This window comes from Nycticebus coucang, chromosome 1 (genome assembly GCF_027406575.1).
Source record: "Nycticebus coucang isolate mNycCou1 chromosome 1, mNycCou1.pri, whole genome shotgun sequence".
In the NCBI taxonomy this organism is placed as follows: domain Eukaryota; kingdom Metazoa; phylum Chordata; class Mammalia; order Primates; family Lorisidae; genus Nycticebus; species Nycticebus coucang.
The window spans coordinates 47,754,309-47,778,802 of record NC_069780.1 but is presented as its reverse complement, the minus strand read 5'-3'; the positions used below and the strand labels follow the sequence as shown (position 1 = coordinate 47,778,802).

General features: G+C 37.5%; 1 protein-coding gene across 1 annotated transcript in view; it reads left to right on the top strand.

The window, feature by feature from the left end:
• ANXA5 (annexin A5) overlaps positions 1–24,132 on the top strand; it is a 37,587-nt gene extending 13,455 nt beyond the window's left edge. Inside the window, exons 4-13 of the mRNA XM_053574120.1 lie at positions 439–533; positions 8,798–8,911; positions 10,716–10,806; positions 14,136–14,215; positions 14,663–14,719; positions 19,523–19,616; positions 20,503–20,598; positions 22,082–22,140; positions 22,364–22,486; positions 23,591–24,132. Coding sequence (XP_053430095.1) covers positions 439–533; positions 8,798–8,911; positions 10,716–10,806; positions 14,136–14,215; positions 14,663–14,719; positions 19,523–19,616; positions 20,503–20,598; positions 22,082–22,140; positions 22,364–22,486; positions 23,591–23,653 — 872 coding nt within the window. The 3' untranslated portion in view covers positions 23,654–24,132. The remainder of the gene's footprint in view (positions 1–438; positions 534–8,797; positions 8,912–10,715; positions 10,807–14,135; positions 14,216–14,662; positions 14,720–19,522; positions 19,617–20,502; positions 20,599–22,081; positions 22,141–22,363; positions 22,487–23,590) is intronic.
• Positions 24,133–24,494: the final 362 nt, after the last annotated feature.

Genomic DNA, 24,494 nt, shown 5'->3' with positions numbered 1-24,494 from the left:
ACCTCTCCTGAGGCACTTATCACATTCTGTCTTAGCTCACAGTTATTTATGTTTTCATAATTTTCACCCTAAGTTGTCTGTAATTTGAAGCCAGAGTTTTTTTTTTATCTTTCTCATCTCCCAGTCTTTTGTAACACACAGCACATTATGCCTCGTGAGTAGCAGTTATTTAAATACCTATTTGCCTGAAAAACTAGATGCACCCAGTTTTTCAAAGGTCAGGAGTACCGACTTTATGATATGTCAGGAATAGGGGGCAGTATATATTGGAAACCTAACATTTTATGTATTGTCAATTTTACATTTTTAAGAAATGAATAAAACATTTTTATATTCTTAGAGAGAGAGCAGGGAAATAAAGTGACCAGGGAGCTGGGTACAGGGGTTGCTGGGGAGCGGGCATGTGGGAGTCAGCTGTCTTGGTTCTGTAAATTGCAGGCACCGATGAGGAGAGCATCCTGACTCTGTTGACGGCCCGAAGCAATGCTCAGCGCCAGAACATCTCCGTGGCTTTTAAAACTCTGTTTGGCAGGGTAAGACTACACTTCATCCCAGCGTAGATGGGAAAACAGCTATGAGTTTTAAGACTACTTTGAAGTATGCTAGTATTTCTCTGTAAGCATCATTTATTTTGTGTTTCTGACTTCCCTACTTTTTTCTTTTCCACTTTCTCTAAATTATCAGATGTTGGTATACAGTACTCACCCAACTTATCCTCACATAATTATTTTCCTCTGCTTGATGTGGGAGAGGTGTCAAAAGATCCCTTCATGGTAACTTCCCTTCTTCTTTCCTTCTGGACTCAGAATTATTCATTTTCTAGATGTAAAGCTGTGTAACATTATGTTTTTTTATGGCATAAAGTCTTGGTTTATTTTGTGATGACTTTAATTGATGGATTTTTAATTTTAAAAGTTAACAAAATTAAATTCATTACTAAATGAATTAGTGCATGCATAAAAAACTTAAGTGTAGTCTTGTTTGTCTGAAAACTTGCATTGTCATTTCATTGAGAAACAAATGCAGAGCAAAAAAAAGATAGTATCCTAAATACTTTTTATGGTTTCCTAGTGTGCTGAAACTTATAGATTGGAAATCCCTGTATTCTTTCTTTTTATAATAATATATACAATATCTCCATATTAACAGATGTCTCTCAGTAGTCAGGAACATAAAAATAAGATTTGATTAGTCTTATAATATTGTTGTCATATGTAGCAATTGGAGGCTGAGGTAGAAAAGAAATTTTTCCCCTTGAATGTGACTATGTTTCTGTGTATTCATAATATAACACGTAAGATTGTGAACAGACTAGCTGTTAGTTTCCCAGTTTTAGATGGTACCTTAATAGGAGTTTGAAGGGAATTCAAAATCACTTTTTTTTTTTTTTTTATTGTTGGGGATTCATTGAGGGTACAATAAGCCAGGTTACACTGATTGCAATTGTTAGGTAAAGTCCCTCTTGCAATCATGTCTTGCCCCCATAAAGTGTGACACACACCAAGGCCCCACCCACCTCCCTCCTTCCCTCTTTGTTTCCCCCCCATAACCATAATTGTCATTAATTGTCCTCATATCAAAATTGAGTACATAGGATTCATGCTTCTCCATTCTTGTGATGCTTTACTAAGAATAATGTCTTCCACGTCCATCCAGGTTAATACGAAGGATATAAAGTCTCCATTTTTTTTAATGGCTGAATAGTATTCCATGGTATACATATACCACAGCTTGTTAATCCATTCCTGGGTTGGTGGGCATTTAGGCTGTTTCCACATTTTGGCGATTGTAAATTGAGCTGCAATAAACAGTCTAGTACAAGTGTCCTTATGATAAAAGGATTTCTTTCCTTCTGGGTAGATGCCCAGTAATGGGATTGCAGGATCAAATGGGAGGTCTAGGTTGAGTGCTTTGAGGTTTCTCCATACTTCCTTCCAGAAAGGTTGTCCTAGTTTGCAGTCCCACTAGCAGTGTAAAAGTGTTCCCTTCTCTCCACATCCACGCCAGCATCTGCAGTTTTGAGATTTTGTGATGTGGGCCATTCTCACGGGGTTAGATGATATCTCAGGGTTGTTTTGATTTGCATTTCTCTAATATATAGAGATGATGAACATTTTTTCATGTGTTTGTTAGCCATTCGTCTGTCGTCTTTAGAGAAAGTTCTATTCATGTCTCTTGCCCATTGATATAAGGGATTGTTGGCTTTTTTCATGTGGATTAATTTGAGTTCTCTATAGATCCTAGTTATCAAGCTTTTGTCTGATTGAAAATATGCAAATATCCTTTCCCATTGTGTAGGTTGTCTCTTTGCTTTGGTTATTGTCTCCTTAGCTGTACAGACGCTTTTCAGTTTAATGAAGTCCCATTTGTTTATTTTTGTTGTTGTTGCAATTGCCATGGCAGTCTTCTTCATGAAGTCTTTCCCCAGGCCAATATCTTCCAGTGTTTTTCCTATGCTTTCTTGGAGGATTTTTATTGTTTCATGCCTTAAGTTTAAGTCCTTTATCCATCTTGAATCAATTTTTGTGAGTGGGGAAAGGTGTGGGTCCAGTTTCAGTCTTTTACATGTAGACATCCAGTTCTCCCAACACCATTTATTGAATAGGGAGTCTTTCCCCCAAGGTATGTTCTTGTTTGGTTTATCAAAGATTAGGTGGTTATAAAATGTTAGTTTCATTTCTTGGTGTTCAATTTGATTCCAAGTGTCTATGTCTCTGTTTTTGTGCCAGTACCATGCTGTCTTGAGCACTATGGCTTTGTAGTACAGACTAAAATCTGGTATGCTGATGCTCCCAGCTTTATTTTTGTTACAGAGAACTGCCTTAGCTATACGGGTTTTTTTCCGGTTGCATACAAAACGCAGAATCATTTTTTCCAAATCTTGAAAGTACGATGTTGGTATTTTGATAGGAATGGCATTGAATAGGTAGATTGCTTTGGGAAGTATAGACATTTTAACAATGTTGATTCTTCCCATCCATGAGCATGGTATGTTCATATTTGTTAATATCCTCTGCTATTTCCTTTCTGAGGATTTCATAGTTTTCTTTATAGAGGTCCTTCACCTCCTTCGTTAGGTATATTCCTAGGTATTTCATTTTCTTTGAAACTATGGTGAAGGGAGTTGTGTCCTTAATTAGCTTCTCATCTTGACTGTTATTGGTGTACACAAAGGCTACTGACTTGTGGACATTGATTTTATATCCTGAAACATTACTGTCTTTTTTGATGACTTCTAGGAGTCTTGTGGTTGAGTCTTTGGGGTTCTCTAAGTATAAGATCATGTCGTCAGCAAAGAGAGAGCGTTTGACCTCCTCTGCTCCCATTTGGATTCCCTTTATTTCCTTGTCTTGCCTAATGTATTGGCTAGAACTTCCAGCACTACGTTGAATAGTAAAGGTGACAGAGGACAACCTTGTCTGGTTCCAGTTCTAAGAGGAAAAGCTTTGAGTTTTACTCCATTCAGTAAAATATTGGCTGTGGGTTTGTCATAGATAGCTTCAATCAGTTTTAGAAATGTGCCAGATATGCCTATACTCTTCAGTGTTCTAATTAGAAAAGGATGCTGGATTTTATCAAATGCTTTTTCTGCATCTATTGAGAGGATCATGTGATCTTTATTTTTGCCTCTGTTAATATGGTGGATAATGTTTATAGACTCGTGTATGTTAAACCAGCCTTGCATCCCTGGGATGAAGCCTACTTGATCATGATGAATGACTGTTTTGATGATAAGCTGTAATCTATTGGCTAGGATTTTGTTGAGAATTTTTGCGTCTATGTTCATGAGTGAGATTGGTCTGAAATTCTCCTTTTTGTTTGGGTCTTTTCCTGGTTTTGGTATCAGGGTGATGTTTGCTTCATAGAATGTGTTGGGGAAGATTCCGTCTTCCTCGATTTTTTGGAATAATTTCTGCAGTACAGGAATAAGCTCTTCCTTGAAGGTTTGATAGAATTCTGGAGTGAAGCCATCTGGACGAGGGCATTTTTTGGTTGGAAGCTTTTTTATTGTTTCTTTGATCTCAGTGCTTGAAATTGGTCTGTTCAGGAGCTCTATTTCTTCCTGGCTGAGTCTAAGGAGAGGGTGTGATTCCAAATATTGATCCATTTCTTTCACATTGTCAAATTTCTGGGCATAGAGTTTCTGGTAGTATTCAGAGATGATCTCTTGTATCTCTGTGGGATCAGTTGTTATTTCCCCTTTATCGTTTCTGATTGAGGTTACTAGAGATTTTACTTTTCTATTCCTCGTTAGTCTGGCCAATGGTTTATCTATTTTATTTATTTTTTCAAAAAACCAACTCCTTGTTTCATTAATTTTCTGAATGATTCTCTTGTTTTCAATTTCATTGATCTCTGATTTGATTTTGAATATTTCTTTTCTTCTACTGAGTTTAGGCTTAGATTGTTCTTCTTTTTCCAATTCCATAAGATCTCTTGTGAGATTGTTGATGTGCTCTCTTTCTGTTTTTCGAATGTAGGCATCTAAAGCGATGAATTTTCCTCTCAAAACTGCTTTTGCAGTATCCCATAGGTTTTGGTAGCTTGTGTCTTCATTGTTGTTATGCTCAAGGAAGTTAATGATTTCCTGTTTTATTTCTTCCTTCACCCATCTGTTATTCAACAGAAGATTGTTTAATTTCCATGCCTTTGGGTGGGGTTGAGCATTTTTGTTAGAATTGAGTTCCACCTTTAGTGCCTTATGGTCTGAGAAGATACAAGGTAAAATTTCAATTCTTTTGATTCTGTTGATATTTGTTTTGTGTCCCAGGATATGATCAATTTTGGAGAATGTTCCATGGGGTGATGAGAAGAATGTATATTCTTTATCTTTGGGATGGAGTGTTCTATATGCGTCTATCAAGCCCAGTTGTTCTAGGGTCTCATTTAAGTCTCTTATATCTTTGTTTAATTTCTGTTTAGAGGATCTGTCCAGCTCTGTAAGAGGAGTGTTAAGGTCCCCTGTTATGATGGTATTATCAGATATCATATTGCTCAGACTGAGTACGGTCTGTTTCAAGAATCTGGGAGCATTTAAATTGGGTGCATAGATATTTAGAATTGAAATGTCTTCTTATTGTATTTTTCCCTTGACCAATATAAAGTGACCATCTTTGTCTTTTTTGACTTTAGTTGCTTTAAATCCACATGTATCTGAAAATAAGATTGCAACTCCTCTTTTCTTCTGAATTCCATTTGCCTGAAAAATTGTCTTCCAACCCTTGACTCGGAGCTTTAATTTGTCTTTTGAAGCCAGGTGTGTTTCTTGCAGACAGCAAATGGATGGCTTGTGTTTTTTAATCCAGTCAACCAATCCATGTCTCTTCAGTGGGGAATTCAAGCCATTAACATTTATTGAGATAATTGATAAGTGTGGTAGTATTCTATTCGTCTTATTTGGTTAGAGTCCATTGCTTAGTTTTATCTTTTGCATTAGTGTGGAGGTTTGGTTCTGTCCTTTAATTTCTGAGTTCTTACTTTGCTGCTGATCCATTGTGGTGGTCAGTGTGCAGAACAGGTTGAAGTATTTCCTGTAGAGCTGTTCTTGTGGCGAATTTTCTCAATGTTTGTATATCCGTAAATGATTTGATTTCTCTGTCAATTTTGAAGCTTAGCTTAGCAGGGTACAGAATTCTGGGCTGGAAATTGTTCTGTTTAAGTAGATTAAAGGTAGATGACCATTGTCTTCTTGCTTGGAAAGTTTCATTAGAGAAGTCTGCGGTCAATCTGATGGATTTGCCCCTGTAGGGCAACTGGCGCTTACTCCTGGCAGCTTGCAGAATGTTTTCTTTTGTCTTGACTTTGGACAGGTTCATCACAATGTGTCTTGGAGAAGGTCGGTTAGAGTTGTGGCGACCTGGGGTCCGATAGCCCTCTGAAAGCAGTGTGTCAGAATCTTTGGTGATATTTGGGAAATTTTCTTTTATAATATTCTCTAGTATGGCTTCCATTCCTCTGGGGCATACTTCTTCCCCTTCTGGAATTCCTATAACTCGTATTTTGGAACGCTTCATAAAGTCCCATAATTCTGACAGTGAACGTTCTGCTTTCTCTCTCTTCTTTTCTGCCTCTTTTACTATCTGAGTTATCTCACAAACTTTGTCTTCTACCTCTGAAATTCTTTCTTCTGCATGGTCTAACCTGTTGCTGATACTTTCCATTGCATCTTTAAGTTCCCTGATTGACTGTTTCATTTCCTTCAGCTCTGCTATATCCTTTTTATATTCTTCATATCGTTCATCTCTTATCTGATTCTGTTTTTGGATTTCCTTTTGGTTATTTTCCACTTTATTAGCAGTTTCCTTCATTGTTTCCATCATTTCTTTCGTTGTTTTCAACATGTGTATTCTAAATTCCCTTTCTGTCATTCCTAACATTTCTATACTGGTGGAATCTTCTGCAGTAGGTACCTCATGGTCCCTTGGTGGGGTTGTTCTAGACTGGTTCTTCATGTTGCCTGGAGTTTTCTGCTGATTCTTCCTCATGGGTGATTTCTTTTATCTGTTTCCTTGCCCTAATTTTCCTTTCACTTCCTCTTGCTCTTTAAGTTCTCGTGCCTGTGGACTAAGGGTTACAGGACCAGAAGGGTGAGAAGTTTTAAGAGCAAAAAAGGGATGAAAGAAAGGAGGACCGAGTGATAAGAAAAAAAAAAAAGAAAAATAGAGAAAGGAGGGAGGGTGGGTAAAAGGAATATTGACAAAAAGAAGAGAGGCACAGAAAGAGGGAGACAGAGCAATATAGGTGTACAGTAGGGTACTTTGATACAACCTTAAAAAAAAAAAAAACACCTTCTGGGGGTGCCCAGTTGGGTGGATCCCTTGAGGTCAGCAGCTCTTTGCTAACCTGATCAGACACAGTACCCCACCTCCACCAAGTAGAGAGGAAAGACAAAAATGCTATAAATCAAACCAAAACAAGCAAAGAGAAAACTTTACGGGATAAAATTGGCTGGAAAAACCAAATAATAGCGGTAGAAACACTAACAAAAATGAAGTTCTAATTATTGAAATAGGCAGCAATGGGAAATTATAATTAAACTAGAAAAATTGAGAAAGAAAAAGGATCTGTATGGAAAAGGTTGAACTTAAGAAACAAAACAACAATCCACAACATCAAAATAAACAAAAAAAACAACCAAACCAAAAAAAAAACAGAACCAAAAACAAAGCAGTGTGTATATGTTATTGAATATTGTCTGGGCAACACGTGGTCTTCTGGGGTATGAGATGTTAATCACAGTTCTGATACGACTGGAGGCTGCTAGTTTCTCAGCAGGTAGACACCCTAAATCTCTCTTCAGCCCACTTAAAAGGCACTTTGAACTTGTTCACTTACTGAGCAGAAGCTTTCTCAGGGAAGTGCTTGTCGCTGGAATCACTGCTGAAGTGGCTATCCACTTACCCTGTGTGTCAAAACTGGTCTCCCTCTGCCCCCGAGGGTTAGGGCTGCAAGGCGGCTCAGACCCCGCCCTTAGGCTACTTGGTCGCTGGGTTACCAGCTCCCACCCAATTCCAGCTCTGCGACCCTGAGGGCGGAGCTTGCCGGGGCAGATCGCTCACATTGTCTGCCTGTGACCCAGAGCCAAACACTATTAGCTCCGTCTGGCTCAGCGGCTCAGACTGGGGCCCTAGACAAAGGCCAAAATTCTCCGCACTCCCGCTCAGGCCTTCCCCAAGGCAGTTCAACTCAGTGCCAAGTCCAAGGACATCAAAACAGTTCACAGGTAAGGCCTTTCTGGTTTGCAGTCTCGCTGGTACTGAACTTACAGTTGCGGGAGGGTTTAGACGGATTGAACACACGTGACCACCTGCCGTTTTCCACTGTTTTAGTCCTCCTCTTGGGGTCTAGAAGTCTCTCGCTGACTCCCTGTATCCTCTCAGGGGTGATGATAGGCAGATCCCACCAGCCAGAGATGCCTGGAGTCCTATATCCCCAGACTCACGGTGCCCAGATGCAAGGAAGCTCTTACTCGGCTGCCATCTTGCTCCGCCTCCCCTCAAAAACACTTTTTGGTAAAAGTAAGGGCTGGCAGCCTCTCTTAATCATAAGATGAGAATTTATGGCTCAGTGTTAGTAAAACCTTTTGACTCTAAGGATCTAATGATCCTTTAGACTTCTTTTGAAAATATTGAAATATTTTGATTATTGAACATAGCATGGTCAATAATAAGCATAATCTGATACATACATTATTAGACATTGAGAAAAAAGAAAAAAGTGTTGTGTTTGGGTATGGTAGGCTAAATTTTATCCTTTGTAAAAATGCTTTTATGATTTTTTTTTTAGAATTTAAAAAAATTCTGTGTTTTTAAATTTGTGTGTTTCTCAGAATAGTATTTTTAGCACATTAACTGCCATGTGAGTTATATTTAACTTATGCTAGTTTTGGGCCTGGGCCCCTGTGAAGCATATATAACTCATATGTCTCTTGACCTTTCTTGACTTAATAAAACACCATGGCACCAAGAGAAAAAAATTGTTTTGTAGTGTGGCAGTCAGTGTGTTAAAATATTTTTAGTCTACTTTTAAAGGTGTTCATTTTCTTTCCAGCTTCTCAAGTTAATAAAAACTTTTTGTGAAAACAAGTACCTTGATGGTTAAATGGCTTTGCCTTAGGCTGAGTTCATTTGTTAAGAGTGTATTATTCAAGGTTATGGGATTTGTTTAGCTCACGTGGCGTGTACTTGAAGCCAGATATATACAGAATTCATTAGTGAAAGGGGCTATCATTTAGATTTAAGCAGAATCTCCTTAAAATTTCTGTCTGGTTAACAAGTTTGTGTTTTCTCTGAGTTAGGATCTTTTGGATGACCTGAAGTCAGAATTAACTGGAAAATTTGAAAAATTAATTGTGGCTCTGATGAAACCCTCTCGGCTTTATGACGCCTATGAACTGAAGCATGCCCTCAAGGTAAGCAGGAGTGAAAGGAATGCTCCTGTCCTATGTAATACTATTTTGTTTTGGTAATTACTTCATCTTAATTGTTAGGTATTAAAATTTTTATTTGAATTATTTCAGTGAGAGTTGCTTGGAAGACAGAGCTGTAGGAGGCAAAAAGAAGTAAAGGAGGGAGAAAATTACAAGTGTGTCATTTAATCTTTTTCTATGCTTAAACTTGGTAATATTGGCTATTTAAATTTTAAATTTTTTATAGATTTTTATGTTTTCATGCCAGTCTCCTAAATTTTAGGTTAAAAAGTAAAGCTTCAAAGAGAATTTTCAAGATAAACATTTTGCAATATCCTTTCCTTTCCTAGATTTTTTATATTTCATTTTTCTTTTATTTTGTCACAAACCCTCATATCTAATTTAATATCTTTTTATCTTTATCGTTTTTTTTTTTGTTTGTTTGTTTTGGTCACAAAATCCTTCCTATATATCTAAACACTAAAGTAGTAGAGCTGGTAAACTTGGTACAATTTCAGTTGTAGCAAAACTAATATGTGTTCCCTTGACTGGTGTTTGAAATATTGTATTAATATGACTGTACTGAAACATTTGTTTAGACTTGCGAGACAGGAAGAAGTTCAGTCATCAGCAGTTAGATCTGAGCAAACAGATTTAACAACAGGAGAGGATGTAGCTCAGTGCTTCTCGCTTATGGAGTAGAGAGAGGAGAAGGTTCACCCAGAGAGGAGCTTCATTATGCTTAGTCTCTTCATTGTCCTACAGTGATTCCTTTAGAATAAATGAAACATTGGTCACTAAGAAAAGGGCTTTTTTTTTTCAGCGTCCTTCTGAAATGTCAGCAGTAGCTGAAATTCTGCTAGAGGATAAACCTTGGTTTTTCAGCGTTTTATTTATTTATTTTTTGAAGAAACAGAAATACAAAGTTATATATATTCTTTTTTAAAAATCAAGTCAGCTGTATTATTACTTCTTTTAATTTAGTGGTATAGATACGATTTTTATAAGCAGAAAAAGGAAAACCAACTAAAATTATTCTTCAGAAATCCCAAAAGCAAGTCCCAATTCCTTTATTCTGATCTAATGCCCAGTAGGTCCTCAAACTTTTTAAACAGGGGGCCAGTTCACTGTCCCTCAGACCGTTGGAGGGCTGGACTATAGTTTAAAAAAAAACTATGAACAAATTTCTATGCACACTGCACATATCTTATTTTGAAGTAAAAAAACAAAAACGAGAACAAATACAATCACACCGCCTCATGTGGCCTGAGGGCCATAGTTCGAGGACTCCTAAGCAGTGCTATGTTTATTGTTACCTTTGATGCACAATTTCCCTATGAATCCACAGAGAACTTAGCTTGGGGCGAGAGTTTATCAAGGGTTTATGTTTCGAGATGCAGATTATTTCAGTATCAGTGCTCCAGACAAATTTATGCAATTTTTTTATTTTTATTATTTCACCTTTTTAAAAATTATTTTATGTTTTATTAAAGTGTTTTATTTTTAAAATAGAATTAACTAATCAAATTATAAGTTACAAATTTATGTAACTGGTTTATGTACACATACATACACACACAGTCAATATCATTGTTTTTCATTAGACAGAAATGAATAAAATTGGAGAGAAAATTAATTTCAAATTGCTTATTTCTATAACTAATAGAACTCATATATAAACAAGCCAATGTTATGTTGGATAATATTTATATAATTATGTCATTTGGGTAACAGCTATACTAGGAAAATGACTTTCTTTTTTAATCTTATTGACATGTTTCTCTATTAAAAACAAATCTACATATAGGGAGCTGGGACAAATGAAAAGGTCCTGACAGAAATTATTGCTTCAAGGACACCTGAAGAGCTAAGAGCCATAAAAGAAGTTTATGAAGAAGGTAAATGTTTCAGGTTAATATTTTTCCTTCATCTCCACTGTCACGTCTTTCCATTCTCTGATACGAATGCAGTCCTGCAGGAGGCTGGCAATACATGGTCACTGAATGAATGAATGGGTGAGCTACAATGGAGGTCACTTTCCTCTTTTAGTAAGGACAAGATGGCCTTGTCCCCCATAACCGTTGTAGTAGTTTCTGAGAAGCTGCTGATGTAGACAGAGTTTACTTTTTGCCTAGGATTTGCAATGAATGGAGGAATATACAAGCTGTCTTTTTAACTGGCCTAAGCGGTTTTTCTTCCTTGAAAAAAATTCAGTTTTATGTTTGTAAAAATTCAGAGTTATCTACAAAGTACTTTTGGAACCTTAGAACCTAAATCTTTTTCCAATTCAGAGTCGATAAAAACATTTGAGTAAATGTGTGTGCTTTAGTTAATGGCAATGCTTGAATGAAATACGCAGCATTCTGATATTTTTTGTGTGCTACTTTTTTATGAAAAAAAAAATCTATATTTCAATCTGAAGTATATCCTATGAATAGAATCAAGAAAATGAAATAGAAAGCGAAGGAAGAGGTCTTTCCTCTTCAGATTTCCTGTTGTAGACTCCTTTCTTCTGCCTGATTGAGGACGGTTAGACCATCCAGTTTGTCAGTTCAGTCAGCTGACTCTAAGCCTAATATCTTGGAAATGGGAAATGGGTCTCTTTCTTGGCATTAGTTTGTTAATTTTAAATGGGAAATGGGTCTCTTGCTTGGCATTAGTTTGTTAATTTTAAATGGCTTTGTTAACCCTGCAGGTCAGAGCCATGTGCTAGTTCAAGCAACTATGTACTTGCCTTTCTGAATGTTGAGTCTAATAGCTGAAAAGACTAAGAGCTGTGCATGGTTTGCTCCCCCTCACCTGTGTTACTGAGCACTGGGTGTGTGTCTGGCAGTGCACTGCCTGCCATGAGTGATACAAAGGGTGTGCACAGCTCACCCTGTCCTCAAGTAGTTTGCGTGCAGTCTATTTGGGGATGATGTGCCTTAGAACAACTGCCATAGTTAAAGGATAGTAAGATTCAAACCAAGAGTAGGGTAGTGCCTCTTTTCCTTTAACGCCAAAAAATGTTTCATGCAAGAAGAATGCATTGAGAGGGCAAAGGTCTTCTTAGCTTTGTATGTTAGGGGAGATTTCATGGTACGAATCGCACATTCAGCAGAGTTGCAGGACTAGATGGGTTTCACCAAGAGTCTATTGACAGATGAATGTGTGAAGAATATGAGTTTAACTAAGTGCTTATTGACAGATGAGTGTATAAAGAAAATGGGATATACAGAGGGTCTAAAAAAATGTATACATAATTTAAGAAAGGAAAAAACTGTATTAAAATTGTAATGGTCTACTCACTTTTGACGTCAGCAGTTACAACTGATGCAAGATACACCATACAAGGTAACAAATGTTCCTGGTATATATTGAGTATTACAATTTTAATACAATTTTTTTCTCACTTAAAATATGTATACATTTTTTTGGCACCCTTTGCGTGGAATATTATTCAGTCTTAGTGAGGGTAATCCTGTCATAGATGAATGTGGAGGGCATTGTGCTACATGAAATAAGCCAGATGCAAACACTTCAGCTATCACTCATATGTGGCATCTACATAATAGAAGCAGAGAGTAAAATGGCGATTCCCAGAGGCTGGCGTGGGGTGGGGCAAAAGGGAGAAGGCAGTGGGGAGATGTCAGCCAAAGGGTACAAAGTTTCAGTGAGGCAGGATGAATAAGCTCAGGAGATCTGGTGGACCGCCTGGTGACTATATTGATAGTACTATGTGGTATACTTGAAATTTGCTAAGAGGGTATATCCTAAATGCTCATACCGTAAAACAAAAATTATGTGAAGGGATGGATATGCTAGCTAGCTTGAATGTGGTAATTACTTCATAATGTATATGAATATCAAAACATCATGTTGTATACTTTAAATATATACAGTTTTTCCCTCCCCATCACAACTTAATACAGCTGGAAAGAAAAAGACTAGACTAGGTGGGTCTGGGTAGGAAAAACATTTTTGGTTCAGTGCCGTGTCCTCAGTGACGTGGAGACTGGACTGCCGACATTGTGTTAAGGAGTGGAGAGCCTGCCTGTTGTGGAGGATATGTGCGTGTTCATTATGGAAGAGAAATTGAACAAGCAAGGTCAGGCAAGGCTATGTAACAGATGGCTTTACGTGACTGAATTAGGAATTTGGATTTGATTCAAGGGCACTGTAAATTCCTGAATGGACAATGGAATGTGGAAGGAACAAGGCGGGAGGAAGGAGAGTGTATCTAGAGGCTGATTAGGCATCTGTGTGGGGGGAGGTAAGCTAGGTATCTAGTAATTGTGGCCCAACCTAGGTTGGGGTGGGAGGTGTAAGGGGGATAAATCAGAGAGGAGAAACATTACATAGGATTCGATGGTTAAATACTGGTATATACAAACAGTGGTTCTCAACCTTCCTAATGCCGCCATGTATTTTCATTGTTACAAAGGGGTCGCCACCCACAGGTTGAGAACTGCTGGAATAGAAGAAGGAATCAAAGATTCCCTCAAGGTTTTGTATTAGTGAAAGTGGTTGAAATAAACATTTAACTGTCCTGGGCCTTTTAAAATAGAAGTTTTAGGCTTTTAAAGTTTACTTGTTTCAAATAGTGATTACATATTTAAATACCTTAAAGTACTGACTCCTTTCCTTTAATAGCAGGTGTCTGAGAATTTGTGAGAAGGACTTGTAGACTTAGGTAGATCTCAGTGCTCCCCCTTCCATGACCTTGTGTTGAACAGCTGGGCATAGATGTAGGAGGGGGCATGCTTTAAGGAATCATTGCTGTCTTTAAGAGTTAATTTTAAAAGGAAGAGGAAGGAGTGGCCTGCCCAAAGAAAGAATATTTAGAATATTAGAAAATGGAAGATGTTTGCATACTAATCTTGTAAAAGATCTGAAAGAAAGTAAAACAGAGTTTAAACTTATGATTGAATTGTGTTTAGGAGGCTTTCCAGTACTATTGTGTGTTTAAAGATTAATAATTACATTGTTCGAGAGAATTGCTAAATGGTTGAGTCACCATTTAAGTTTGTGTTGAGTACTTTTGGGAACCTTTAATTCATTTTTCTCTTTATCGCTCACATAGGACATTTCCCTTTGTTCTTTAGAGTACTCAGAGATGAAGTAGAGAGAACTTATGTTAACTCAGTATATTTCTTCTTTTATGTCTCTTTCATTTGATTTAAGGACAGAATTTTTTTTTTCCTAGTTGAAAGAAGATGCAAGTAAGTATGAAATTATTTTGTTACAGAATATGGCTCAAGCCTGGAAGATGACGTGGTGGGCGACACTTCAGGTTTCTACCAGAGGATGTTGGTGGTTCTCCTTCAGGTATTGGGTGGAGACTAATTATAGTCTGAGGTTGGACTGGCCTGAATCTACTTAAGTAAGGCCACTTGAAATTCTTTTAATAATTTCTGGTACTTGTTAATTCCTAGTTGGATGGTTGTGGCTGTATGTTGCCTATGTTTGTGTTTTGGAACATCTGACTTAACCTCTTAATACCTAACTCACGGATTTGTTTTAGATAGTGGTACCCTCTTTCTTTCATAGATTTTAAAATCAGGAGGGTCATATAGGTTTTTGGATATCGCTGTGTGGTATGTGAAATCTCATGGGATAATCTTAATAAAAGCATATTATTCCTAGAGAAAGAGCTTTATATGCTTAAGCTTTATAAAGAGCTTTATATGTATAAGCTTTATATGCAGCAGGTGAAACCCTGTTTCCTTTTGAGTGAAAATGCTGTATCATTCAGTAATGTGACATATCTTATAGGCTAATAGAGACCCTGATGCTGGAATTGATGAAGCTCAAGTTGAACAAGATGCTCAGGTGAGTGAGGTCTAATCTCTGATGACTTCTTTATTGTGCTATATATAAATGAAGAAAGAATCCGTGGTTAGATACTCAGAAGTGAGATTACTAAGAGAAAAAAAAGAAAAATAGTTCATGGTAGTGAAAAATCACAATGTCTGTTGTGCTGGTCTCTAGGAATAATCTTATTTATGTGATCTTTATAAATCATAAGACCCGCTTATGATTGCTCTCATTCTGATCTAGTCAACAAAATATTTATTTTATTCCAAAGCTAAAATGAAGTAAAATAAATTATTTAGTAGCTTATACCTGGACATACTGTTTTGGTGATTATAGAACATTTTCAAAATAGAGAATTTTGCCAAAAATTAGGTTTATTCATTCTACTGCCAATTATGCAGTGGTCTCTTAGCTGGAAAGGATAAAGAATAAAGTATTTGCTAGTAAGCGGTTTTTTATTACATAAAAGATGACAAGTTATTTTAGTATCCGGAAGTTTCTCTATATTTCCTTTGACAAAATTCTAAATAGGACTGGTCTTTTGTCAGATGCTTTTTAGTGACAATGAAAATTTGCACTTAAGTGACATTTAAATCCCAGGGTAGTCTCAGAATGGTTTATAAAGCAGTCAAATGTAGGAAATAAGTGTTAGGAAATTTTCAACATGAGCATTGAAAACTGGAATTGGTAATAAAGGAATTACTTGGGTTCTTAGAATCACCTAGCCCTTTCTCTCTGGTTGTTTGTTTAAGAGAATATATGATTCTTGGTTGTTAGTCACACACCACTGTCAAACAGAAAGCCATATTCACACCTCCAGTTGACCGTTATCTCTGAAACAACAAACGGATGTGTGATATGACTTTGCTAATAGGAAAGAGGAGAGTATCTTATTCTTTTGGTTTAATCAATTTCATAATAGCTTCAGAATGCTGTTATTTCTGCCTAGCTAGAGAGACAAAATACAAGAAACTGAATGTTTACTAAAGGCTCTCTGTGCAGTAGCTGACTCTCTGCCTCGCTATCCCTTATAAAATGCAAGCCTATTGTGTCACGCCCTGATCAAGAACCTTAACACCCTCAAGTGGTTCAAATGCAAGCCTACTGTGTCATGCCTGGATCAGAATGTTAACACCCTCCAGGGATTTGACTGTCCTCGGGATAAAGTCCTGGCCCCTGAAGGTGGCTTCTGAACCTAGTTTTCTGGACCTTGTCCACTTGTGCTCTGGCCTCCCTCTCACTTGTTCTCTTGTCCCTCCCTCCCCCCTTTTAGCGGTCAGTTCCCAGCTTAGATACTTTTCATGCAGCCCTGTCTGAAGCCCCCGGTTGTGAGTCAGGTGCCCCTCATGGGGAAAACCCAGGCAGCCCAGACCTCCTTGTCTTGGTCCTGGCTGCCTTGGATTGAAGCTGCCTGTTAACTTGATTGCCTTCCCTGGGCACTCTGGGCTGCCAGTCGTAGTCTCAGCTCCTCGCATAGAGTAGGCACTCAGTAAACAGCTGATGGATGACTTAGAGCATGACTCTACAGCCGAAGGGGCAGTTTCCCATTTACAGATAAGGAAAGAAGAGTGGTGGAGCCGGGCTTCCCAGCCAGGCCCATCTGACTCCAAAGTTCGCTGAATGGTCATCTCAGTGTTCTCAAATATGTTCCTCCTCCTCGTTTCCTCTGCCGCTATACAGGCTTTATTAAGCATAAATTCGAAACACAGAACTAGCTTAACTCCATCTTCTTGCAGGAAAGGGCTAGAGTAGCCCTACAAGGTTGTACTCTCCACAGGAAGGAGCTCATTCAGGAGCGAGATGACCTGGTAGCTTTTATCAGTGGCTTTGGTAGGAGCCAGTGCTAATTCTCATAATCTTACTCCCAAGAGTAGGAGTTCTGGAAGTTTTTCAACAGGCACGGTGTAAGCAGCCAACTCTGATAGTCTCCGATGACCCTGGTGAAGCTGCATTAGTGAGCAGTGGGCAGATTTCCTGGCACAGCTGGTGATGTAATGAGAGCGTTGCTGCAGCCTCAGCTCCCTGAGGGGAAAGCAGCACATTTTCACCTCACTTCTGTTGATTTCTTCGCTCAGAGCTCTCCCTGGATAGCACTGCTTCTTAGACTTCTGTGGGTCTGTGCACCACCTGGGGATCTTGTCAAACCATATTATTGATTCTGATTCTAATACAATACTGTATTATACAGATTCTGATTCTGTAGGTCTCGTGAGCCTGGGAGTCTGTCTGCATATCTCACGTGTTCTCAGGGGTGCTGAGGCTGAGTCCATGGTACTTTCGAGTATTGAAGCAATGTGTGGTCACTTACCTGTCATGCAGCAGATGTGGCCATTCAGAGCCCTGAAAGTGAAACTTGGAATATGTGGAAAATTACCTTATGGAGTTACTGAAAAATACCCCTTGAGTCAAATCTGTGATTTCTTTACCCTGCCAGTGACCAGGAGCAAGATAAAACATGTAACTCTGGCTGCTAGTTTTTGAAACGTATTATTATTAATTAATTCAACTTGTTGAAAACAGTTCTTCTTTTAACATTATAAAAAGGAACACACCCATTTATACATTGTAGCAAGTGTAGCGGAACTCTTATCACTAATGAGAATTTAAGATTTCTTTTGAGAGTAAGCTAAGCCCAACAAACTCAAAGCGCCCTTTTGTAAGCTTATCTAGCACTAAGAGGATTTTTAGTATTTGAGAGGTTTGATAATAATGAATTACTCACTTAGGAATTGAATATTTTGTAGATAATTCTTTTTACATTTTTAATATGTTAAACTAACCAATTTTATTGTTCTTAATGTGTTAAACTGATTTAATATTTGTAATACACTAAAACTGATTTTATCTTCTTTCTCACCTAATCTTTGGCTTATGCTTTCTCTGGAGAGAAGCACAAAGAGAAGGGAATCAGTGTGTACTGAGTCCTGCGGCTGCCAATGTAGTTTGATGCATTATGTAAATTATGTAATCTCTAAAAACTTCATTCCTGTTGTATATGAGGACCCTGAGGCTTGAGAGGAGATTAAGTAGTTAATATGAGATCTTACAGATCAGGACAAAGACCAGGTCTTTTTTTTACTCCAAAGCCTCTATCTTTTGCCCTGAACCAGGCTGCAGGCTCAGGCTATGCGTTAAAGCTGAGGGAAGAGGCAGGGTGAGGGGTGTGAGGATGCCTTGTTCTGAGCAGCTCCTTTGCTATTTATTAGGCATCTGCATGTAGAAGAAAGGATGCTTAGATCAAAACAAGATAAAAACACTACATACCATTGTTTTATATGACGTTGCCATGATTATTATTGCATATGATCTACTTAATATTAGTTTTAGAATAGATACCGATCCTAAAGGCACTTAAGAGATTACAGTGAAAAAATAGCTGCCATTTTACCAGTTATCTACTATCACAGGCCTAACTGTTATACCCATTTATATCTACTAGAGAAAATTCCTAGAAATATTGAAGAGTTGTAAAATGCATGCGTCAGCACTGCCTATGATATTCTATAGGATGAGCCTCTAGTTGTTAATGTGTATGTGTATCTGACCTACACGTTGAAAACATGCTAGGAGTAGTAACCAACACCCCAGGATGTTAACTAGCATCTTCAGGATGTTGGTATTAATACTAATTTTTATTTTCTTCCTTGTGTTTTTTTTTTCTTCTGTTTCACAGAAAGTCTCAGCATGTGTTGTTTTTGTAATTAGATTAAAATTTTTTTTCTTTTTTAGAAGAAATCTCTGTATCACTAGGATATGATCAGAATTATTTTGTGTATTTATATCATTAAAATAATTTTGAAATTGAGAGTAAAGATGTGTGAGTCACATCTTGTTTTATTCCCTGGAAATATAGTAAAAAATAATTTGATACCACCATAATCTATACTCTTAAACATACTGTGATTAAAACTTCTAAATGCAAACACATGTTATTATCACCTCCTATCCTCAATTTGGATTCCCACTTATGGGCATAGGCCAATTCCAGGTGGCTTCAGAAGATTGTATTTACCTTGGTGTAATTAGGTATACTCAACTTGAAATGAATGACTAAGAGGGAGTATAGGCATTATAATGATTGATTCCTTGGGTTTTAATAAATTACTCACATCACAATAAGTGGATTTAGATTTAATGATGATCTTCGTGTATATGTTTATTTTTTCAAGCATTGATGTTATTATTAATGCGTATGAACACTGGAAAGCATATCTTCTTTTCCATGTGAGAAAGGAACTGTGGGCATTCAAACCATTCAGCAAGTATTTATTAAGTACCTGATGTATGCCAGGCACTGTGCAACACTCACAACCTTTTAAACATTTATTATGATCTTTGGAAATGTGAAAATGTTTTGTAGCTAGCCTGGGTTAAATCTCAATTATAAAGAAAAATATGAAGTTTACTTTTAATCACGTGCTATTGAACTGCTATAGAACAAGCAAAACCGAAAGTAACTCCTAAATTCTTTGCCAGTCTTTAAATGGATATGTCAACAGTGAGATAATCAGAACTTTTCCTTGACCCATAGCATTGCTCCTAAACATCAAAAGTTATGGTAGACTTTTGGGGAGCGTTTAATCTGCTCTGCTGTTACGCTTTATCGCTTTGACCATTAATCCGTGGCACAGTTCTGTGGCAAGCTCCAAAATAGCTCCAAACCTAGTGAGCTGAGTTTCAGAGTAGGAAACGTTAGCAATGAAAACTATAAGATGATAAATCAAGAGCATTAATATTCAGAGAGTAAAAAAGGTATGATTAAGAACTTAAAAATGAGATGGAAGAACAATTTATTAATTGACCTTGAAATTTTTATAGGTTCTGTTTCGGGCTGGAGAACTTAAATGGGGGACAGATGAAGAAAAGTTTATCACCATCTTGGGAACACGAAGTGTGTCTCATCTGAGAAGGGGTGAGTGAAAAAAGTGTACGGGGCAGGAATTTTGGCAGATTTTGAAAGTTCATGGCACAGTATGCCGGAATAACTGTTACCTAGTAGGCACCTACCAAGTGAATTGGTTTTCTTATTTCTTCCTTCTAGTGACCTGGAGAAAATCTCCTAATTCTCTTTGCTGCTATTGTACTAGAGATCTTTCTTGTGACTCTCTGAGGGTGGCAAGGGAGGGCAGACCTCTAAACTGTTACTCTCATAGTCACAAATTCCTGAGTAGTGGCTCACGACAAGTATTTCCTCCTAGATGTTGGTACCCGAGGCCTCAGGTCTGGGTATTCATCCATAGTTGTGGTATCAGTTGGGAGTGAGTGAGTTTAGTGGCAAGTGACAGATAACCCTAATAGCAGCTTTAAAAATTGGGCTTTATTTCTGTATGTAGAATTCCCTGGTTGATTGGAGCGGACCTGAGATCTGTCCATTCTTTTGCTCTACTGTCCTTAGTGTTTTGATTTTCTTCCTCATGCTTATTCCCTCGTTATCATCAGTTGACTGTGGCAGCCCCAAATATAACCATTTTCACAGCAAAGAAAAGGGTAAACTAGTAGTGTCTCTCTGTCATTTTCTATAAGGAGAAAGAAAGATTTCTCACAATCTACTCCAGTAGGTTTACCTTTAAGTTTCATCGATAATAACTAGTAAGGGAAGCTGAAGGCTCAGTGAACAAAGAACACTTGTAATCCATTGCTTAGGGCTTGGCACATCGAAGCTCTGAATGCAAGGTTCTGTCAGCAAGGAGGAAGGGGAGACTTGTGTTTCGTAGGACAATACTTGGTCAAAAGTAAGTATCTTCTTTCTGGAGAGAGTCATCCCTATGTAATTGAGAAATTGTTTTTATTTTTTGTAGTGTTTGACAAATACATGACTATATCAGGATTTCAAATTGAGGAAACTATTGACCGGGAGACTTCTGGCAATTTGGAGCAACTACTTCTTGCTGTTGGTAGGTAATTTTATGTATGTGTAATATTTATGGCAATAAAAGATAAGTTATTTTATTCAATTGAGACCATATCTGAAAGTAAGCACCTAGTTATGAAAAAAGAGTTTGACGTGATATTTGGGAGAAGCAAACTCCTAAATTTCCAATGTAAAAGTTGGTTTTCATGTTGGAAATGCATAATTCTCTGGTTAGTTAATCCAATCCTATGGAAACGCTAGAAGACTTGTTTGAAAATTGTTTGAAGCTGCATTAAATGTGTTACTATTTCATTATGAACCTGAAATGTTGTAGACATTTCTCAGAGGGTTGTAAATATTATTTCTGATATCTTTGAAATTTTAGAATTTTTTTGAATGTTGTCCTCACAGTTTTGGGGCAGATTAAGACATTGTCATTTGGTTTAAAAAAAAGAATATTTTTGATTTAATAGAATATGTAATGATGGTTATTTTCAGACTACATAATTGAGAGTTTTAACTAAATATTTAGAATCTGAAAAAATTGAGGAACTGAGTTTGTGCAGCTAATTATAGTATTTCACACTCTGCAAATTCAGGGGCAGTCTAGTCTGTCAGTTCCCAGGTAGTCTGTCTGTTCTCCAAGTACTGGGTAGTGAGCTCAGGTTTTTGTGTTTGTTGTCTTCTGGAAAATAGGCTGAAGATAACATGAACCATTTCTAAAAGTAGCCTTTCATTTGAGTATGTAATTAATGGACTTTCACTAGAAAACTTAGCTCCTTCATAATTAGAATACATGTAAAATTTGTGACATTTTTAGTTGCTGGTGGCTGTTTTTTTTAAGCGTGGGAAAAGGAAGAATTAAGAAAACTCCAGATGCAAAGATTATTTTTGTGTATTAAGGCGTTTTCATATGATAGTTTTTCTAAAGCTAAGCAGACTGAGATCTGAGCAGTCTCAGACATACACATGTTCATGTACACGTTCAGGAGGGACATGCCTTTCTGATGTCAGCGTACCTGTAATGGACCGTCATATGCTGCTCTGTGTGAACCACAGATATTAAAGAATATGGAGCACGCACAGGAATACAGGAAGATAGTCCAGGTGTAATAATCTTATATTATTTGCTTGAATGTCTGGGAATGAAACTTCTAAGGTGTTTGTATAATTTATTGCTTTATCACCAATAAGAAGGTTGTGTGATAACAGCCCAAGCTGCAAAAGCTGCAGTATCCAGAAAATGCTCATAGAACAAAGGGGCATAGAAAAAAAGTATGCCCCTTGCTCTATGTGCCTTTTTGTATAGACCTAGAACTCCAAGGGATACCCAATCCAGTGTCTAATAAAATACTTGGTGAATGAAGAAATGAGTTTATCTTGCAAATAAGCAACTCTTTAGCCTTTGTCACTTTTATGCTTTTAGAGAAGTAGGGCTATAAGCAAGAGGCAACATTTGATTTTTAATTACTGACTCCTTTTTATATCAGAATAGTATCTGACCATGGGATTGTTTGTTTTCTCAGTGAAATCTATTCGAAGTATACCTGCCTACCTTGCTGAGACCCTCTACTATGCTATGAAGGTAAATGGATATCTCAAATCCTCCATCTGATAAATTTCTCATTCTAATTATTATCTTTCTCTATTTCTGATTGTGTTTTAGATGATAGACCTTGGGAATTTTTCTCTTCTTAAAACACGCAGTACCGTTCTACTAAATTGTTTTACTTTATTGATTCACCCAACTCAGGCGCATTTAAAGCTATATTTGAAGTAAACAAGGCACCTCTTTCTCTTTTTTCAAGGGAGCTGGGACAGATGATCACACACTCATCAGAGTCGTGGTGTCCAGGAGCGAGATTGATCTGTTTAACATTAGAAAGGAGTTTCGGAAGAATTTTGCCACCTCTCTTTATTCCATGATTAAGGTAATAAAATATTTCTTTAAATTATGTTTAGAAATCCAAAGTAGACCAATACATAGAGCATACAAGACATGAATGGAAGAATCCAATACTGTGTTAGGTTTAAAATTGTAGTGGTCTGATTAGAGAGTTGTGGGTTACACAGCTCAGGGGAATGTTTCCTGAAGTGGCGATGATGGCTTCTAAGGGAAAGGTTTGGCTGAGGCTCTTGGTGAGCCCAACAAACCCAGCCCCTTGCCCATGATAATAATGTGTTCTTTTATTAGTTCCAGCTGTCTTTATTAGTTCTTCCTTTATTTCATATCAGTTTTCTCTTTCTTTATTGTCTGTTATCACTTTGTCTCTGGTGTTGGTTCATAGTTCAGGAGAGAGCCAGACAGGTCTAGAGTAAGCAAGGAGTCTAGGGATTATTATCCTTTTTATTCTTTTAAAAGCAGTGCACTCTGTGGCCTGTAATTAAATTTGGCTTGCAGTCTTTTGATGTTTTCTTCTTTTTTTTTTTTTTGATAGAGGTTAATGTGGGCTATATGCAAAGCAGGATTTCAGTTGAGCAAAAGCTTTTAATTTAGTATGTGTGTGCTGTGGCTGGAAAGTTTATCCATGCACTCGTCGCTTAAAACTTTAATTTGTCTGCACATCTGTGTGTGAGACAAGCAGGGCAAAGCATGTATGTCCTGCCCTTCTGTTTCTGAGCCAAAGCCAGAGCAGCCTGGAATTCTCAGCATTGTCCCCTGTAGCCACGTACGTTCTGTGTGATAAACACTAGGGTCTATTTAGAAAGCTGAATTTTAACATAGTTGTTAAAATCTCCCTGTTCTTTGTGTTATAGGAAGGAAGAACATACTCCACTGTGTGAGAGACTTTTGAATTGAAGGGGTAAAATTAGAAAGTTAAACATAAGTCCCAGTGGTAGGAAACTCCCTGTATAACATTCCTGATGAGAAAGTTATACCCACACATTACAGAGATTATCCACTTGGGAGAAACGTTGTATGAATAAAATTTGTTGTCAGGGATCTATTAGTTTTTATTTTTTTATTTATTAGTTTTAAAATATTCTGAGGCTTCTGTGAGTCATGGAGGTTAACAGAACACATTTGGTTCCAGAGTGATACATCTGGGGACTATAAGAAAGCCCTCCTGCTGCTCTGTGGTGGAGAAGATGACTGAGGTGCCACCAGGACAGTGCTCCCTGCTCCCTGCTCAGCACCTGCACAGCCCCACTGCCTCCCTCAGCACGTCCAGCTGCACTTCTTATATGCCAGGGCTTAGCACATCGCCTTAATCACACTATACGCCGATGACCACATACCTGTCGTAAGATAAAATAGCGGTGCTTCCTTCTGATCTTTGGTTAAGTTCTTACTATCTCTTTGGCTGCTGTAGTACCAAAGTGTACTTACATTACCAAGTCCAATGTATGGGTCATTTGTGTTTTCTTTTAAGATGTCAGTTTGCTTTTAGCCTTTTAAAAACCTTCCTTTATATTAAATGGATAACCGTTTTACCTTAATCAGAACCTTAGCTTTGAAATTGTGAATTCCTGAAAGTGTTACTAGTCAAGTTTGTTACTATACTAAACCTGAAAAATTATGGTGGTTGTATTCAAAAAAATTGATGAGAAATAAAAATGACCAACATACCTGTCATAGGAGAAAATAGCAGTGCTTCCTTCTGATCTTTGGTTAAGATTTTATTATCTCTTTTTCTAAACTATGGTCTAGTTTATTAATATTTAGTTATTACACATATGGAAAAAATTTCAGTGGTCTGCATGGAATATAAAACCAGCCACAACATTTCCTTAAGCCAAAGTCTAATAAAGAGCAAAAACCTTAACTCATTAATTCTGTGAAGCTTGAGAGAGGTGAGGAAGCTGCAGAAGAAAGGTTGGAAGCTACAAGCGGTTGGTTATGAAGTTTAAAGAAAGAAACTATCTCCATAACATGAAGTCAAGGTGAAGCAGCAAGTGCTGGTAGCATCTGTAGTAAGTTCTCCAGAAACCTGATTA